We start from the raw sequence: 20,653 nt of genomic DNA on the forward strand, positions 1-20,653 counted from the left end.
AAAATGCTCACTCCCTGATGACTGCAGCAAACCTGTCCTCTGCTAGAAAACCTCACAGACCTCCAGACAGCCTAGCAGCAAGTAGCAGCAATCTCAGTGGAGGCTTCTGGGTGCCCTTGGCATACAACTGAATGGGGATTAGTGGCAGCTGCTGTCACCCATATGCGAGGCTCCCACCAGAGAGACACCTGAACACCAGCACTTTGGGGTCTTTTATCCACAGTTCTTCTTTGCTGAGGAACAATTGTGCTGGATATAAATTATGTACACCTTACATATCACAGTGAGCATGGTGTTAGGCTTGGAAGTAGACACCAAGAGCCTAAAAAAGGGACTGAAGCACCCAATCCCAGCATGAACAGCACATAAGAGGCATACATAGTGACGGAGGATGAGGCCATTCATTTTGAAATAACAAGGAAACTGTCCACTTTCCAAAAGTTGGTGGCCTGGACAGAGCTGGCCCATGCTCATAAGAATGCACATTTGCTCTGACACCGATGGAGCCTGAGTTCATATGCATTCTGACAAAAACACGCTAGAGGAGACAGAATTTTTCACAAGTGTGCACCACGCACATGCAAATCCTCATAGCAACCAGCCTCATGCATCGATGTCAGTGTTTAAAGATGGCAGATAGAGTCATAGAATCACAGAATATCCTGAGTTGGAAGAGGCTTTGAAAGATCATTGAGTCCAATTCCACACAGATAAATAGCACTGGCTTTCATAGGAAACCAATAAAAATTCAAACAGGAGGAGCACCACGAGGCTCAGCTCCATCAGAAGGTACAGCCTTAGGTCAGACAGCTTGTCACTTACCAACATCTTCAAGCATCTCGGTGCTGACATTCTCTCCTGAAGGAAACGTGTCTCTCACATGCTGACACACAAGCATGCAGTGACCATCTCTCTAAATCCTGAAGTGGCATTTTTGCTTTAAGTCTTTTTCTGACTAAAAATCAAGCTTACATTTCAATGAAGTTTGAGGCTCTTTTGATCAGCCCTCAAAAATAAACCTTTTGATTAAAAAATTATCCACACACCAGAAGCACTTTGAAAGGGCCATTGAGATACTACAGCATGCAGAGGGTCTGCAGGAAGTCTCAGAAGGCATCTCCAGTTTGTTTCGTATTGACAGTGTGCAAGGAGCCCTGACTTGCACCATTTTTCTCTATTTGAGTGACAAAGGTCGCTTCAAAATTTCCAAAACGGAAGCAAATCTTTAATTTTAGATACTATATTTCCAAAGATGAGGCCAACAATGTGACAAGATAGTACGCTGGTGTGAAGGCGGATATTGTGAAAAGGGAGGGAGGTCAAAAAGCCACCCCAAGTTATGGACAGGAGGCAACCATTAGCACGAGTTCCACACCTCAGTGCCAGCAAAGCCAGCCCAAAACACATACATATCCTCACGTGCCTCTGTGCACGTGCTGTGTGCGGACTGAGGTGGGACCACGTATGGGGCCGTGCACGTTGCAAGCAGGATCTCAGCTCTGCTAGGAGACCTGACAGCTACATCGTAAAGCCAGGCTGCCTGGGTTTTGTTGCGCAGACAACAGATAATACTTTTTCTAGGAAAAAATAAAATAGTAATTAAAAAAAGTTAACTGTAGTAGTACATCTCAACAAGACTTTGAATGAAAAGGCATCCTGAAAGTCTCACATTTGCATCTTTCATACGCCTCATAATGTGAAGCAGCGGCGTACTCGATTCAAAGCCCTGGATGAAACAGCACCAATGATTAAACGAGCGGGTTTACCTATCTCACACTGACGAGACATTTGTCAACACGGTCTCGGCATTTGCGCGCGCCGGTGGCACGTACTGTGCGGCTGCAGAGCTGAGCAGCTGCCTGTCAGCACAGCGGTTCCCTGCGAGGACATCGCAGCGCAGGCTCCACGCGACCCTGGGAGGCTCTTTCAGCTGCCTCCTCCTTTCCCATCCCTCCGGAGTCCTTCACCGGCATGCTCTGAATTGAAAGGGGGAAAAAATATTCATATCGGAATATTTCTATGCGTCTTCATGTTAAAAGAGACTTAACCTTAGGCAAGTCTGCCTACACGTGCGAGCCCGAGCTAAAACAAAGTTGGGGAAAGGCAGCTTTGATTCATGGCTCGCGAACAGCTCCTGACAATCCCTTTAATAGAGCTCACCGCATTAATGCAGCCCGAGAAGCTTGTGACACCCATTAGGGCTACGGAGAGCTCCCACACATGTATTTCAAGTAAGCGGTGCATTCCCCGGTCCCAGAAGCTGTCTTCATTACAAAAGTCTAATGTATCAGAAGACAGAGGAAAGCTCAGCTTTTAGAATGCATTTTTTATTATTCAGCCTTCAGTGGAAATGTCACCTTTCTAAAGCAAGCTGTTATCATGCGTTTCCCATGCCAAACACATGGCCTCCAAGGAGAGGGTTTTATCTCTACATTTCTAGTGATTTGTATTTCTCTTTCAAAGAGCTCCATGCCTTAAGGCACCCGAAACGCTCTCAGCACAAGGAGGTAAGGTTACACGAGACGCCACCGAGCAGGACAAAAAGCGGGGCCGGGAGTCCGACGGCGGCCGGATGATCCCGGTCCCTTTGGAAGTGTCGCTGCCACCCAAACCCCCGGCTGGGGCCCGCATGCCCACAGCAGCCATGGCAGCAGGGCCAGGCCAGGCAGCTGCCCTGTGCCTGCCAAGCAGCCAGATGCTGCCACGCACTGGCATCTGGGGCCTGGAAAAGCGGCCACCGCCTCCATTTGGCGGCGAATCCCGACCCCGCGACTGGAGACAAAAGGAGGAGAGCAGGAGGGGGAGAAGGGGGCCTCTCCTGACAGTCTCGCTGGTGACGATTTAGACAAAAACCTATTGTTTAGGGGCTAGCCAAATGAATAACTTCTGGAAGGGGGGAAAAGACAAAAAAAAAACCCGCCAACCCTGTGCGTTCTCAGTGCTGTCAGAGACCAGGGTGCAAGTACAAGGGATTATTTATGAAAAGAAATAACAAGGAAACCAGACGCTGGCCTTTCTCTGCCCCAGTCTCTTTGGTCCCCTGAAGGGAAAGGAGCAGTACTGTTATGGCAGCCTCCTGTCCTCCCAGCTCAGGCCAAACACCGGCACCTGGCCTCTTACAGGGCCCATGGCCGGACCCAGCTCCTGCCGCCCCCGTGGGCTGTGGGAGAAGAGCTCCAGAGCTCAGCCCAACCTGGCAGCAGCCAGGTGCCACACTAACTGCACCCTCCACATCTTCAGATAGCACTTCAGCTTACTTCTCTAGGCTGAAACTACACGTGTATCCCTAATGCTGGAAAGCAAATATAATCTCTATACCTCTTTTCAAGAACTTGGCTTCTATCTCAAGGGCAAACCCCTGACGCAGCAATGTGAGGAGGGCTGGGGTTTCACACTGTGCACTGCTTTACCCTGTGGGAGAGTAACAAAGATAATGAAGGGCCTGGAGAGCGAGGAGTGTGAGGAGCACTGCATTGCCTGGCTTTGCTCAGCCCAGAGCAGAGGAGCTGAGGGGAGGCCTGCTGGCGGCTGCAGCTCTCACAGGGAGCGGAGGGCAGCGCTGAGCTCTGCTCTGTGTGACAGCGACAGTGCCCGAGGGAACGGCATGGAGCTGCATTAGGAGAGGGGCAGCTGGGTTTAGGGACAGGGCTGTCAGAGTTCAAGGAGCATTTGGACACCGCTCTCAGACACAAGAGTTTGGAGGTTGAGCAGTGCTTTGTGAAGCCCAGAACTGTATTTGATGATCCTTGTGAGTCCCTTCCAACCCGAGATATTCTATGATTCTATGCAGGGCTGATCTGTTCAGGATTGACGAGCTCACCAACACAGAGCTTGCAGGGCACTCTGAGGGACCACAATGTGGGCTCAGATGACTTCTGTTGAGATCAAACCAGGGCTGGGGCTGGAAATGAAGGAGGCAGAGCAGTAGGGAAGAAGGTTAAAAAAAAAGCCTGGAGAAAGGATATATACCACTTGGCTCACAATCTTCTCCATGCCGGGTTCGTAAAGGAAGATTATGAGCTGGCAAATGTCAGAGCGCAGTGCTCAAACAGGACCACAGGCAGAGTGCAGGCAGCCAGCAGAAGGCCCTAAATCACAGTGCAGCACTGTCCTCTCTCATGGAGGCTTCTTCTCTGCTGTCTCACCACTATGCTGGGCGCCATAAAACTCGCATTACTCTCACGCTTCTGGGGTAAGCTATTTCCTAACCCTTTCACAAGCCCAGCACTTTCATTCTGTGGGAGCAATCCTCTCTGTTTTCACTGTTACGTGGGTATAACAGCTGCATCTAATAATCCACTCCCAAGTCTCAACACTTTGGACAGCATTTCAGAAGCAGAGACACAAAAAGAGCAAGAAAACCTGTGGCCAGGGCTGAAGGACACAACACAGGACATGAACAGAGGCAGCTGGGCAAATCCAGAAAATACCCCAAAGAGAAATGGCTCAGGGGTGTGAGAAACCAGCAGAACAGGACACAGAGGAGTTTAGCTGGGATGGGAAAACTACCAGGCAAGTAAACAGAATAAAACCAGAGCTTATTCTTCTTCACCTCACATTGCACTGGTGAGGCTCTAAGGACATCTCCCACTGCCTCCAGCTGCCCCTTCAGCCTCCATCCCTGCAGCACAGGAGGAGCTGTCAGGTAATGCAGCCAGCAGAGACACTCCTTTTGTCCAGCCACATTGCACCTGTTTTGGTTTGTGGCTTTGTCCTGTGCCACCACACAGTTCCTGCAGTGAGGTCATACTGAGGCACAACAGCTGTCTCCAAGGCAGAGCAGAAAAAGGCTAGCAAGCTGCTGATCAACATCTGCTCCTTCCCTGGCTGGCCCATCTTTATCCCACTTTACCACTTGCCAATCAGCTTGCCTACTGTATTGCCCCCAGAAGGACATTTCCCAGACTTGCCAAACTTGGGATCTTGCAAAGCATCAAGGCACCTGCCTGCAGCCTTCCCAAGAGGTTGCCAGTTCCCTGCTGCCCAGCAGTGCACACATCCCCAGCCCTCCTGTCCAACATGGTGCCACCACAGCCTTCGGCAGCAGCTCTAATCCCTCCTGACAGGTTCCTGGGCCAAGAAGATGGAGACAGAGCTGCCTTTGGAGGAGGAGAGCCTCCAGTCTGCCAAGGGGCCGTCAGGTCCCATTGGGGCAGCACATGGATCTATCACCTGCTTCTGGGAGGCTGGACCATTCTCTGCTGTGCCCAGTTTTGCCTCTTCTGGGCCACAGCAGCAGTGCAGGGGATTTCACTATGCAGCACTAGCAGGTTGGACCATGTCCATCACTTCCTCCATCCACCAGAATTGGAGTTTTTCTTGGGATGCCTCACGTTTGGGTCTGGGCTTCCCAGCACCACTCCTGTACTCCCGCAGATGGCCCAGGCAGCAAATGGTCCTGATGTGCAAAAGATGTGCCAGTGTGACACTGCAGCCAGTAGCAGCTGCACAGCCGTTCTGAGCGAGCCCCATTCCTCCTCCAGGAGCTGCCTCTGCTCCCCCTTCCCAAAGCTCCCATCTGCAGCAGAGTGGCACCAGACCCCTGCCCACATTTGGTGGAAGCCATGACCCAAACAATGGGCCAGGAAGGGCTGTGCTCACCTCGCAGCAAAATCCACGTGGAGAGCACGCCAAGAAATCAACAAGTGCACTTTTTCATTTTATTGCTTAAATCGCTGCCATAAATCTCACTGGAGAGGAAGTTTCTGTTTCTCCGGCTTCCTACTTAGTGTCCTTGAAAAAACAAATGACACCACACTCAAAAAAAGCCCTCAGAGGTTTACTTCGCACTTCCCTGTGTGTTGTTATGCTGAGTGCTTCATTTAGAGCAGGCTGACCTCCCAGCCTTCTTCATCCCGCTGCCCTTCTCTGCGGGGACGCACCAAGGAACAGGTTTAGAGATGGAGAAAAGAGCCGAGTCGATGTTCCAGAGCAGCTAACCCTGCCAACTCAGCATCCCAAAGGGGTGCAGGGAGTCAGCATGACAATAACTGCTGTCTGAGAGGTGATTTTCACAGGAGATAGAGGAGCCGGGCAACAAGCACAGAAGCTGTGAATACAGCCATACAAAGCAAACGATGTTACGTCCCTTATATTTCACGAGAGGCAATTTCTCCCTTAGGTTTTGAGGGGGCTGTGGCTCGCCTCACAGCAACTCGACTCAATGCCAAAGGTCAAAGATCAGGAGAAGCTCACAGAATGTTGAAGAAGCTTAAAGAAGGGGGAAAGAAGGTGGAGAATGGGCTGTGAGCACTCAGAGCATGTCAAAGCAGGCCAGGGTCAGTCACAGAAGGGAAGAGCAGAGATGAGCAGAGCAGAGATAAAGGGGTTTAAAAATGAGAATGGGAGAAGGGAAGGTCAAAGAAAAGATGGTCTTGAGTGTCAGAAGTCCATGAAGAGAACGTTGGACAACACAGGGATAAAGAAGGTCAGAGAAGAGCAGACAACCTGATAAGGATAGAGAGAAGATCAAGAAGAGGTGAGAAGGAAGCAGCCCAAGAAGACAAGAGAGAAGGTCAGAGAAGATCCAAGAAAAGCAGAGGAGGGTCAAGGAGGGTCAAAAAAAAGGTGACAGCAGGCCACAGACAGTCAAAGAAGAGCGGGGAAAAAGAGCAGGGAAGAGATTTAAAAGTGAAGACATGAGCAGAGGGAAAAGGTCAGAGAAAAGGTGGCCATAGAAGGTCGAAAAAGGTCAGTGAATAGGAGGCTGGAGATGGAGCGAGCAGAAAAAAGGAGGAGGTCAGAGATTGCCGAAAAGAAAGAGGAGGTCATGGAGCCTTCACATATTTTCTCTTTGAGGTTTTTTTCAGTAGGAGACAAAAACATAACAGAGTGGTTCACCGGGGTGCAATGAATTATCACTTCCAGACATCCTGAGTGTGTTATCTGCTTTGCCTAAATAGATGAGGAAAATCTATATGTGTATTTCACAGCTTTACATCGTCTCACAGTAATTCCTGTGCACAAACTGTCAGGCTTGCTTTGCTATCAGCTGCGAAGTGTAACAGAAGGTGAAATGGACACTGCACTCCTCAGCAGTCACCAAACACAGATGTGCACCACAGGGCCTCGTAACAGGCACCAGAGAGAAGATAACCCTGAACACTTCCCAAGTCATTTCGGCCCCTGAATAAGTACAAAGGAAATAAGAACAAGAAAATGAATGCTTTAAGTTACAGCCAAACAAACACAGTGGGACAGCCAAAAAGAACCAAGAGCACAACAAGGCAGTGCCAGCAGGCAAAGCCGTGGGGATGGAGGCAGGTGGCAGAGCCTCCCCTGAGCAATGAGCCCTCCAGAGTCACAGCCGGGGCAGCGCTGGAAGGAAGCTCTGCATCAGCTCGGGCTCTGCATTAGAGATTTCCTACCCTCTCGGCGCAGGAAGTCGTTCCTGTGGCTCACCTGAGGGAGTTCCTGTTATGAAGCCAGAGGGTGGTAGGTTGAAGCACAGTTTCTGCGAGTGATGTCATCTTGGACGGCGCTCCGTAGGCGGTGATACCAATGACCTGGTTACAACCGGCGGTGTTGTTACAGCCCCTCTGCTGGCCTGCTGATCACAAGAAAGGGAAGAAACAACAAAAAAAAAAAGAGGGGAGTGGAATAATTTTAAAAGGAAAAAAAAGTTTCCAGATTTCCTTTGTTTAAGTGAAGCATTTTCCTTTTCCACTTGATTTCAATACACCGACCTGGTGTCTAACAGATGGAGACTGTGCAGATGCACTTTGGGGAATGCTCATAAAACGCGCTGCTAAAGTACAAATGGAAGGATACAATTCCCAACCCCCCCCCCCTCCCAAAAAAAAAAAGTAAATACAGAAATCCTTGCTGTCACCTCATTTTCCCAAAGGAGTCTGGGCTTTGTTCTCCGGATAAAGCTGGGGAGAAGTTTTGTTGTTTTTTTGTTGCTTTTTTGTTTTGTTTTTAAAAGAGTGAGAGAGCAAAGGGAACATTTAGAAAAGAACACAGATCCATAATCTGTACAACATTACAGTGTGCAGCGTCTCTACATCAGGAACCCATACAAGCACGGCTGATGAACAGCGACCGCAGCACATCCCTTGTGGTTCTCCCATGCTCTGAACCTTACCAACACGCAAACAGGTCGGCTAGATGCCTCACTCCAAGGCCTTACCCACCAGGGATTGCTCAGAGATGACACCGAGTCATTTGGCGTGAGCAAAGCCCAGGCTCCTTCCTGCTGGAGCAGCAGAGTGGGTGAAGGCTCTCCGATTTATTCAGACCATTAACAAACAGAAAGTTCAAAAGCTTCATCAAGCAGAGGAACACAAGAAGAAAGGGTTTTTCCTGAAGTAACTGTTAAAAATAGGGCACTTAGAGGAAGTGAAGTTCATTAAGTGCTAAGTAGTGGCTGCAATGACGAGAGAAGAGCTTTTCCTTTTGTAATCTATACGTTTATTTAGCACTGTGCCTTCTTGCTCCTTATCAAGTTGCAAAGCAGTGTTTATCCGGCTGAGGAAAAGGTCTCCCCTTTCTGTAGTGACGTTAACATGCAGCTCATCAAATATAACAGTTGAGAGTTTTAAACAGACAATGCCAGCCAACAAAGTACAACGTTTGACAGGATTATTTGCCTTTTATACGCTCTTTCCACTGTTTGAAGTGCTATGCCATTTTCAAGACACATTCCACAGTATTATGCAACAGCTTTCTTAATTTTTAATGGATATAGTATTTTTTATGTGTCAAGTTTCACAGAAAGCATTTTAGTATTTTATTCAGCATATACCATTAATAAATTATTTGTTCCCCTCCCTCCCCCAGCTGCACTTAGCATAGGGAAATGGTCTACTGACATACAGTATAAAAGATATTTTCAACTGGCACACTCTACAGACACTTCCATCACCAGACAAAGCACCAGGAGGGCACTGTCACTTCGCTGACGGTCTGGCAGCACTAAGCATGCTACGCGGCAGCTTCATCACAAATCACCCTTTGGTGAAGAGATTTACAGACACATGGCAGCCAGTTGCCATAAAAATAAGCTAGCACCCTGCACAATCGGTGAGTCCTGTTAAAAGTGTTCGCTTCTGGCATGATTGGTCCAGTGTCCTCCAGTTAGAATGCCCAAGGACTTGGGGAGATTCGACAGAAGAAAGTCGGGGTTCTTCTGTGCCAGAGTAACTTGTCCACTTGACCTGAGTTTGTTCGGAGGGCGCACGCATCTCTCATTTCACCAGATCTGCCCATTCTATGAGGGCAAAAAATGGATGGGATTTGATGTCTTCAACACCAGCGACGCCAGCACCAAGACGCTCCGCAGGATTAAACTGCAAAAGCTTGATATAAAAAGAAAAAATATATATGTACAATTCAGTGAGTAAGAACAAAAACAACAGCTTAAAAGTTCCGTAAAGGTCTAAGGTAAAGGACATCCCACTGCTTTCCTCCCCTTTGAGTTACTTTCAAGAGTGTGAAGCACACTTGAAATTCCTAAAATGCAGTAAATGGAAGACTCTCTTTTCCTTGAGTCTCAGCGATACAGTCTTCAGAGAGTACTGATCACAGCATGCAATACCCTGAAGCACTGTACACTGGGACTTCATTTTAAGCATAACCTCGTTTTTAAAAAGAGAACAGCAGCCAGAGCCTACATCTGTAGAACTCTGGCCACTGCATTCACTTCATGTTAACCTTTGGTCACACCACTGCATTAAGGCTACATCAGGGACGCTGGTCTGTAACTTTCCATTTAATGAGTTGTGAGTTGTTCCTAAAATACCAGGATATGGAGTCAGTTCTCTGTTTCCTAAAAAAATAAAAAAGTTTTTAAAGAGCTCTGCAAATGGATTAAGATTGAAAAATTGAAATGCTGGTGGTTTAAAAACAAACTAAACTACAGCGGTAAGGGCTGCATGGAAATTTCCTCAGATTCAGCACCTCATTCCCTTTCGAGTTGTACATCACATGCTGAATTCATACGCAAAGGAAATCACAATATTTACATCTGTTTAAAGATATCAATCCACATAAAAGGGAATGCAAAGGTAATACTCTGAAGAGATTAATAAAGACACACAAAAATATTTTGCACTTCCAGAGAATTGTTTATCTTCTATTCAATTACACTCAGTACAAAGGCACAATTCCCTTCTTGCTCTTTCTGCAACAGCTAATAGGATAACTTCTCCCAGTTGTCTCCTGGAACAATGTGTACTCGTATCTTAATGCACTCAACATCTCAGTGCATCTACTTCCATAAACATATGAATTTACACATTCTAAGATAGCTTTGCCATTTGCAATTGTAATGTCACGTAGTAGAGGTAACTTGGTGACAGTGAATGTTGCTGCTCTGAGATCTTCCGCACGCAGCACAAGCACATGCTGCCAGTGTCCCTCTGCCTTCTGCTGGACTGCATCGAGCACCAGCGGGGGGAAAGGAAGCGCCGGCACTTAATCTCTGCAGTCTGTCCTTTCAGGAGATCTTTCATCTTAGAAAGCTGAAGCATCACAGATACTTATTTAAAAATCATGCCGTGTTTACAGTGAAATCTCCTGCACTGCACTGGAAGCCATGTCAGGAGACGACTGACAGTTTTCTATGTAGCTGAACACTGAACCCAGAGAGTTATTCTGTGATGCTTTGACCTTGGCAGTGGAGGGAAGGAAAGTCACAATGACAAATGGCTATCCATGCCAAGAGAGCTTTCTTCCTTTTCCTGACAAGGCTTCCTCAGCAAATGAATGGCAGCTTCCTCGGATAGTCACACAACAAAAATGTGATTTACTAGCTCACAGAGCTGAACCTCCACCTGACACGTCACCAGCCTGCATCAAAAGGCTTAACCTAACAGGCACTAGGGTGACTGTGCTCTGAACAGACTATGGCCTTGCAATACATCTGCAAGAGGCAGAGATATATCTGCCACTTACATTCCAAGTGGCAAAAAAGCCACTCTTTAACACATATGGAAACAGGCAGTACATGTTAGTCTGCAAAGAACAATCCTGCACTGGCAGGGAAAAATGAACTGGATGATTCTGCTCTGTTCAGAGCTTCTAAGTGATGCCATTTTGTATGTATTCACTAGCCAGATACTCTTCACTTAAAGATGAACACCAGAGCTCACGTCTATTATTCACTCTGCTCAAATGGAATAGGTCAGATCCAGGCTCCACTTGCACAGTTAGGCCAAAATTAACTACAGGGAGGAAGATACTGTGTTACCTGAAATGTAAGACTCTATACAGACAAGTTATTTATTTTCCTCAGTTCTGACTACCTAAATTTAGATAGTTTGAAAATACATGGTACATCACTCTGGAAGCTTGTCTGTATTTTAAAGCTTCCCATTTGGCCTTTTGTCCAACCTACCAGTTATCTTCTCATTACAAACATCAGACTGTTCACATTTGGAAGTCCCTCACCTAAAATGCCTTGGAGGAACAGCAACAGATTTTCAACCACAGCAATTGGTTGACACTTCAAATCATTGTCTTCCAGCTTTCATGGCACTTTGGGCCACCTTGTTTAACTGGCTTCAATCTCTCTGATTTTAATTTCCTTCATCATAAACATTGTTTTTGAAACCAATCACCATTAACAGCTAGCACACAGTTCCTATATCTCCAACAGGTGTTTCCAAAGCACCAATATTCACAAAATTTCTTCTTTGAAGAAATAGGAAAGCACTCTGGTTTTCTACAGAAGCACCTGGAAGAAGAAGTCACTTTCCAGATGCAACAAACCAGTCAGGCAAAAGTCATCAGTGCTGACAAAAGGCCCGTTGTTATTCCCATCGGCACCTTTTCATTTTTACATCAATTTCACAAGAACAGCTCAGGTATTTATCCATCCAGACTGCATGTGTACCCATAGAAAGTGATTTCACCCCCTGCAGTCACCTGCTGAATCAGTGATCTGGCTTCCTTTGATACGTGGTCTGGTATACTTAAAGAAGTGTGAGTGTTTATTCCTGATGGATGGCACTCAACCAGCGTCTGAAAAAAAGAAAAAAGGCCAAAAAAAAATTAAAACAAAAAAAACAGATACATTTCTTAACTCAAAAACTGTAGTGCTGGATCATCTTCTTGAATATAAGTAAATTTACACACACAGCTAAAAATTCAGTGCTCCCTAGTTTGAAATATTGGTTGTGGAAGGAACCCCTACAGATAATGAAGTACCCCAGAGATTTGCCATTAGAACGTTTACATCACAGCACTCCTGCTCTATTGCTGCAACTTGAAAAGTTCTGGAATTTGGTGAACCTTGATTTCCCTACATGAAACTGCCAAATAACCACTAGTTAATTTGGCCAAGCACTCGTCCTCACATCAGCAGTCCTGAGAGGTGATGAGAACACCTCCATATGAGATGGTTTTGCATCACCACATCAGCCTGAGACCTCCCAGTGTAGGCAATCCACTGAGACAGTCTGCTCAGGCTTGAATTAATGTCACTGCAACACACAGCTTCTATGCTATCCATATATATCTATCTATACCATCCCAGAGAACAGTGCTGAAATAAAGATACCTGTCAGGGCAAAAAAAAGTTTTAATGCTCAGGAAGGATTTTAGAGAGCTCTGATATTATGGTGGTTGAGAGGACAACATTGCTTTTGGTTATTTTTTCAGTCCTGAGCTTGATGCAGCTTTATCAAGTTACTCTGAAGCTGGAGCTTGCTTCATGTTGTGAAGAGACAGCTGATGTAGGATATTCTGCCATGCTGTATCTGAGTACAACAAGGAAGCTTGTACAAAACTGGGCAAACCACTTGTGGGAAACTATTGGCCAGCACGCCAGGTTTATAATGTAGCCTGTCCCCTACCTTCCCTGTGAGGAGTTCAAAAAGAATGGCACCCAGGCTCCACCAGTCACAGGCTTCTGTCTCTTCTATGATAGCTCCAACCTCTAAACATGAGACATTTCAATTAATATTAAAAAGGTCGGCTACACCTTCAAAATTAACATATATTTACAAGGTGACTGTTTAATGCTGACAGAACATATACTAAATACCACACTGCTTTCATTACGCCTGCAATTTAGTTAGCCCTTTAGCCACCTACAGACTGCATTGTTCAAACACAGCAACACTACACATTTCATGCATAATTTGCTTTTTCCTCGCACACACTGGCATTTTCAAGACTTTTAGGAATTATGGTTAGGATTCTGCTACACTGAACTAAAACTGGACAGTGACAGATGGTAAAGCAAAACACATTTACAGAATTTACTCTGGTTAGAAGAGCTAGACTGGCACGTTTGACCTGAGGCATCCATAAAAGCAGTACAAGAGATTTTATAATCGTTAACTGAAGGCTTTGATTTTGTCTTGGAGGGCAGGATTCATCTCATGGCCAACCCGTACTCCGTGCTGTGATCCCCATAGCAGGTTGTTCACAACAGCCTCCTGTCTGTTGAGAACTAGATGGAGACACTAAATCTACTTCACATAGCCTAGACATGGGCAGTAAATGTACTGCTACAGCTCAGCCCAAGTTCACATTAACAACCTGGGGGCTAAAAGTTTTCCCTAGCAGCCAGCAAGAATCCAGTGCCATTTTTTGCTGTCCATGAGCAAGTAAGTGGTAGCAGAGAGGGGAGGTGGGACTTGTGTCAGCTACTGTGTGAATAAGAGCATGATGCATGCAGCAAACTTGGCCTTCAGTGACTCAGGCTTTAAACTGCAAAAAAATATTAAATACAAACACACCACACAATCTGCTCTAAATCAGTCAGAAAAACAGATTGTAATGAAGATGAAATCTTCATTTGGACTGTCAAAGGATGCAGAAGCTGTACTAAAACAGGTTTGGTGGCAAAAGGCACACCAGATTCCCAAGCGAGGACACCAATGAGCATAAAGTCACACAGCCATCACTGTGAAAAACATTGTGGCACATGAGAAAAATCTTGCTCATCACTTCAGGGAGCTTAGCACAAGCGCGGCCAAGGAGAGCTACAGATGAGTCAGACTGCAGCATCAGGGAGAGGAACACATCACCCCAGAGCTTCCCCAGAGGTGTGCACACAGAGCACGGGCTGTGCAGAAGGCTCCCTCTGGGGGAGATGCTCAGGACCTCAGAGGATGAGTGTGAGGTCACTGTTGCAAAAGCAGAAAAGGCTGGATCATGTATAGCTTTTCTAGGTAGGACATCACTCATATGGAAAAGTTTCTTGTACAGTTAATGGCATTTGACTCTGATGTATCACAATAAGGGTGCCACACGTTGGCATTTATCCCTCTCCTTATAGACTAATACTTCAATCAGCACTGAGGAACACTTACAAAGATATATCAGCAGTGACACAATAAACTTATCGATATAATTGCATTTTTAAAGGCATGCATCTAAATAAGCTCAACACAAGTTGAGACAATTTATGTGAAACTCAAAAACTGCTCCTACAATTTACTTTTACTTTAGGAAGAGTGACCTTCGTGACATTTGACCTCTAAAAAAGAAGGGGAAAATAACCACTTCAGGTCTTTCTACATTAAATGGCTGGTGAAAGGTTTTCATAGCATCTCCCAGTAACACCTGTTCAATAGAAATGCTCTTCCAAGCTGAGTGTGATTTCCCAGTGCTAACTGATCCAATGCTGTACATTCAAAAATAAGATAATATGAATGAAAACTAAAATCCAAAGACAAACACTTCAGGCATCTTTAGAGTTTGCCTTCCTTTGTGTCTGCCAAACAAATGAATATTTTTAAGTTGAATTCCAGAACTACTCGAGAATAAGGACAGTAAAGCCAAGAGTTAATTACAGCTGATTACTACATTCTCAACTCCCATGCTGCCAGTAACTTCCCCATATTGACCTACCTTACATTTTAAAATGATGCCCCAAAAGGAGATAGTCTATTCCTCCCCAGTGACACTGAAGGAACTCAGAACTAACATTTAAAAGGGATGGGTCTCTTGAATAACAGTATAAAATAAATAAATAAATAAATAAATAAATAAATAAATAAATAAGCCACCAGTGAAAAAATTGTCATTCTGATCCCAGAAAATAAATATTTATAGAAAATTAATTTCTGATTTCTGGTCTTCTTCCCTGTTGGCGGTCGCGGGTGCTGATGCAGTCCTTTGAAGCATCAAAGTTGCAGTATGTTCTTCACAGAATCACACACAGTTTGTTACAAGAAGTTGATGTAACCTTACTTCACCCATCAAGCAAATGAACACAGAGTAAGAGTCAAGAAGTAAACTAGAGTCTGCTGCTCCAAAATCGAACTCATGCTTTTAACTGTAAGAACACTTCCAGTACACACCAAGCCAAAATAAACATCATTGCAGAACTCTTGCAAGAAGAACACTGAACTCTTCTATCCCTCTTATCTGTGACAAAACAACAGAAGTAGGATAAAAAGAGAATGGCCACACTGTGCAGGCTGGAATGTATGGAAAGTCTTTGGCTGGGTTCTCATGCACACAGCAGAAACGGTGTGATAAGTCATCTAAACCAACACAGAAGAGAACATGGAAAATTCAGCTAAGAGGAACATCTGAATATCCTTTTCACAAAAACTAAATGTTAGATCCACTTTTCTCCCACTGTCCACTGCCTGCTGTCCCACTGCTTTCCCTAGGTCCCACAGCTTCCTTACTTTGGACTAACATTCATGTTTTCCTTAAAAATAAAAGCACAAATATCAGTGTGAATACTACAGATAAACATGTGTTGTTTACATTCCCTTACTTTGAGCAGGTCACATTACTTCTGATGATCACAAGTTCAGGATATCACATCAATATTACTGCATTTTATCTCAACTACACATCATGGGAAAATTTAGATACTATAGATTATGAAGTGCTTTCAAGTGATACAGAGTAGCCAGCTAATGTAATATACCACACGGGGCATATGCTTTTTTTGAAGCTCTAATGTCGCAATAAATCTGAGCCACAATATCTGCCTTCACTAAGAAAACATTTTCATCTCAATCCATCAGCAAAGTAATTTGAACAATAAATGGTAGCGACCCATAAGCCTAAGTGAAGAACATGGGGATATTTGTGCCAATTCTTTACTCCGTGGACCTTGAAATCAAGGACCTTGCCCACATTTGTACAAACATAAACATGAGCACACACATGCATAGCGTTGGTGTTTCTAGGACTACATTTGCAGGGAAACATATTCTCATTTTCTAATACAAGATTCTTTCGGACCGAATAAACAAAAAGTAGGATGAAAATAAATAAATAAATGAAACCATCTGTAGCTCTTCCAATGTTATTGAACTTATTAAAAGCAAGAGTGTCCTTCTCTTCCTTTCCCAGCACAAGTCCGTGTGGTAGCTAGCACCAATGAGTGCATGTAAACTGCAATGCTAAATTCCAGCACAAAAACAATAGTAACTGCAGTCACTGGGGTAAACTGAAGGAGATTTGTAGAATGCTAACAGATTCAGACTGAGGCAGATATTTCACGTGAACAGCTTCTCTACCAGCACTGTCCTTCCAGAGCAGCTGGTCTCATCTGAAAGGCCTTTTTTTTTTTTTTTTTTTTACGGTTTCCATACTTATCTCAATATTTGCACTTCACTTCCTGATTCAGGATCTGTAGCTGACAATGTGCTGTATTTTCAAACAAAAGTGCCAGTTCCGAAGTAGAAGAGCAGAACTTCACCTCTTCTGGACACACATACCTCTGATAACATTATTAAAACTGACATTGCTAGTCTTATTCTTTCTACAGGACCTCAACCCAAAGTACAGCCTTTCATTCTGAAGGATTTCAAGGGCTCTTTTTACTACTCTCCCTCAAACATTTTCTCCCAGGTAATATTTCTTCCAGGGCTCCTGACCAGCCCACATAAGCGCTAATTAAAGAAAAAGAAGCCAGGCTTAAAGCTGGTCAGGTGAACTTGGAAATTCACTTCACAATTGAGGCCTGGTCACTTGCAAATGACAAGGAACATAAAGTCAATCAAACTTTGCAGGGTAAATTGTAACACACAAAAAAAAATGCATCTGAATTAGGAACAAGACCTGAAATCAGCATATGAGAAAACAGGGTCTATGTGGAAGAACACTGAGAGTCGGGATCAGTGTTGCACTGAGATGGAATAAAGAAGGAAGCATTTGAATCTTGATGGATTGACAAGAATTTCAAAAACCAAGGGATTCCTTTCCCTTATTCTGCATTTCAAGCAGAAACAGCACACCCTCAAGTACTGCTTCTGCACTGATAGGAAAACAAGGGCATCCATCTGAACTGCCATCAGGTATCTAGAACCGTTAAGGAGGAAATGCACTTGTCCAACACCCTGAAAACACCAGACACGTCATTTTTCCCTTCTGCTGCCATTAAGCTAAATGGCATTGCATGAAAATCCATTAGAGTCGCTTCAGAAATTCTATTTACCTTACACTCATTTAATTTTAAAAGCTTACTATTTTATCTTATTTTAATATCTATAAATGTAAAGAAGCATTTGCAGAGAACCAAGGAAAATGAATCCAAGCTAATTTACTCTACGTAGATTCAGTCATCCACGATGTAAGATACACTTGCTAAATAATATATCACACAAGCAGTCATAATGCTTTGCCTAAAATGCTTTAGCAATTTATAAAGCACAGTATTGAACCATCTACTCTTAAGTATAAGAAGTTTATCATGGTCTTTAAACAATAAAGTAGTGAGGCAAGTCCAACAAACATGTGCTAAGCTCAAATGAAGTATGAAAATAGGAAGTTTCAGCGTAAAGGTATTCAATAACATATAGGCTTCTACATTCCTCTTTGGAAGAAATCTCCTCACATCATTAACAGAAGAAAAAAAATTGAGAAGCAACTCTTTTTTTTTTTTGTCCTCTTAGCAACCCAAGTTGGAATTAAAACTTCCCTTAAAATAATCAGGTGGCCATAGAGACAAAGAAACCTTTTAACCACTGTGTTTAGAAAAGAAAGCAAACACTATTTAACTCTTCAGCTATGTCTGTGCCTTCGAAAGGCATCTTCTATAGTATCTTCAAGTTGCAGCTCCATTATTAAAACATAACAACAGAAAACAATTGCAGGTAAATTGCAGTTTCTACCAGAGTTGTTAGATGCCCTTTATGTCAGCCAGATTACAATACAAGATTCTTACAAATCAGCAGGCTCAGTACATGTCACTCCTTACTAGTGAGAGAGTCTACAAAAGCCAAAGGAACAGGTATTTCACCTAAAACACACAGTGTACTTGCAACACGCCTGAGTGCCAAGCCACATCGTGCTGTTTTCAGAAAATACCTGCTGCCTTCTCCATACCTTTGCTTTCAACCACTTTGTCCAGGCTTATGAAAGCTTGCTGTTCTGAGAGCATTCAGCTGTGCTGGTTCTCTATGGGACGCTCCGGGGTCTTTAGAGAGCCGTACACCCCCAAATGGTTGCACAGTTGTTACTCTCAGATTCACAATCATCATCATTACTTTTTCCAGCAGCCTCAGACTTTTCCTCCTTATTCACAACAGCCATACAGTTGTCATGTTAACGTTCAGTCTCATTTCCTGTTGCCAGTGCTTTTAAAATGAAGATAGCCTGTCCTTTTACACTTGCTGCTCTAAACCCACTCATCTCCCCCATTCCCCCTAACCTTTTTTTTTTTTTTTTTAAGATCATCTTGAAACACTAACGTCACACAAAAAAACTACAACAGAGCCAGAGATAAAATCTAGGACGTCCAGTCTCACAGTGTAACCATGAGACCAACCCACCCCTCGACACCTCTCAGGGTCAATGGCACTTTAATCCACCACCGCTATTTTGCTTCTTAAACAATCTACTCCAAATTAAACCACTATAATAGAGAACAGCAGAATTTAATGAGTGCTTGCAAATTCCTACTGAAAAACACATACACATAATATGCAGGTTTTCCAGCATTGGATATCTATTCAGTAAATAAAGGCAGATCATTTTTGCTTTCTTCAGTAAATAAAAATTATAGCATCCAGGCCAATAATAGCACGCTAGCAATTTTTATTTTAAATAATGTTTTAGGTCATCAGCTGCACTTCACATCTGTATTTTCAGTTGTCTACAAGTAGACTATTTGGAAGTATGAAAATCGGGCTGCACACTGAAACATGTTGGTCAGTTTGGGGCAAAATCACTTACCAGCAAAGCCTTCTTTTTTTTATCTAGGTCTCCCACTGCATACCATTAGCACCGGGTTAGATCCAACCAAATATACCACAGATTTCTGTGCAGGCTCCTGTGAAGGCTAGTGTGTGTAAATAAGGCTTGATAATAGCACACAGCTTGTGAAAGCACCCGAGTAACATGATGCATTTTACTGATGACTACTTTTCTACTTCCATTTTCGATAAAGCTGAGCTCACTTTCGCTTTACAGTTTCAACAAGTCCCCAGTTTTTAGTAAAAAAAAATCTGGAGAAAACTCATGGTTTGGATAAGAAAGAAATAAGACCTCCAAAAAAAAGAACAGCTCTGAAATCTCCGTCCTCTGATAACTCTACAGGGATATGACAGAACTCACCTCACTGCTGGTGCAAATAAAACACCTCGTTCACACATTGCATTCATATGTTATATTAGACCAGCAAGCCACTATAACATCCTGCTTTACAGGTTAGATTGAAAAAGTACCTAAAAGATTCCTCTTCACCAGTAAATCCTCAACACAATCTGTTTCAGCTGAAAACAGGCTCGACTAGTCTGTGGCTCTAGGCAATTCTGTCTTTCTCACAGGTATCAAGCACACTACGAAGGGGCTCTCTGGGAAAAAAAAAAGTTACCAATTTTATTTTAAAACTCACAACTATCAAAACCGGAATATAATTACTACTCTTTTTAAAAGGTAACACTACTTTATATTTAAGATCACAAAGATGACAAAACCAATACTTAAGTAACAGAAGGTAATCATTTGCATTTCAAAATTCATCTATCTTGCTTTTGCCTCAATTAGACCACAACATGTTGATTCACAGGTTTGTGTGCGCGTTTGTTTCTTTTTTAAACTTATTTACAGTGCAGAATAATGGCCCCCCTGCTAGGCTGGCATTTGCTCAAGTTTCTGTCCCTGTAAACTGAATCTGTTACTGGAATTTTCCCTCTTCAGGATACCTAGGCACATTAACCAAGAGTTAAAGAGATACACACTGCCGAAGCTATCAGGCACCGGGCAGGTGGATAATGTGAGGGATTTTCTGTTAGTTTTTGTGGGGTTTTTTTTTTTTTTTTTTGAACAAATATGTGATAAGAGTTCTCAGGGGGCACAGAGAGCAAAGGGCTGTTTAAACAGAAGTGAATCATTCTCATCTGATCTGCTAATAACTTTGTATTCAGACATCAGCACACTTTAAAACACCCAGACAACAAAATTACTTTAAAGAAGAGGAAGGAAAAAAAAAAAAGCCAACTAAAATAACCCAGGGGGATCTCACATTAGTCACAGAGCATCTCAGTTACGAGTGCTTAATTTCTTAATTTCTTCTTTAAAAGCAAATACGTTATTTTTGGCCAACTCCCCCCTCAGATTTACTTGTTACGGGGATGATTTATAAACCACCATTTCCCTTGTGGGTTAGAGAAACAACATTTGACTTATCATAGGTGAACAGCAAAGATTTAGTTTGGCCATCCATCAAAGCGGAGCTACTTCCAGGCATCAGCAGATAGCCCTGCTGTCCCCGGGGCGGCTTCGGCAC

At 43.9% G+C, this 20,653-nt stretch overlaps 1 protein-coding gene across 2 annotated transcripts in view; it reads right to left on the reverse strand.

Moving 5' to 3' along the window:
* Positions 1 to 8,389: 8,389 nt before the first annotated feature.
* Positions 8,390 to 20,653, reverse strand: part of RPS6KC1 (ribosomal protein S6 kinase C1) — an 82,650-nt gene continuing 70,386 nt past the window's right edge. For both annotated transcript variants that reach the window (XM_065746530.1, XM_065746441.1), the window contains 3 exons: positions 12,798 to 12,880; positions 11,869 to 11,964; positions 8,390 to 9,299 (listed from right to left, as the gene is read on the reverse strand). In XM_065746530.1, the coding sequence (XP_065602602.1) occupies positions 9,189 to 9,299; positions 11,869 to 11,964; positions 12,798 to 12,880 (290 nt within the window). In that variant the 3' untranslated portion in view covers positions 8,390 to 9,188. The remainder of the gene's footprint in view (positions 9,300 to 11,868; positions 11,965 to 12,797; positions 12,881 to 20,653) is intronic.

Source organism: Cyrtonyx montezumae, unplaced genomic scaffold (genome assembly GCF_038088225.1).
Source record: "Cyrtonyx montezumae isolate F1298 unplaced genomic scaffold, pur_monq_1.0 scaffold_0, whole genome shotgun sequence".
In the NCBI taxonomy this organism is placed as follows: Eukaryota; Metazoa; Chordata; class Aves; order Galliformes; family Odontophoridae; genus Cyrtonyx; species Cyrtonyx montezumae.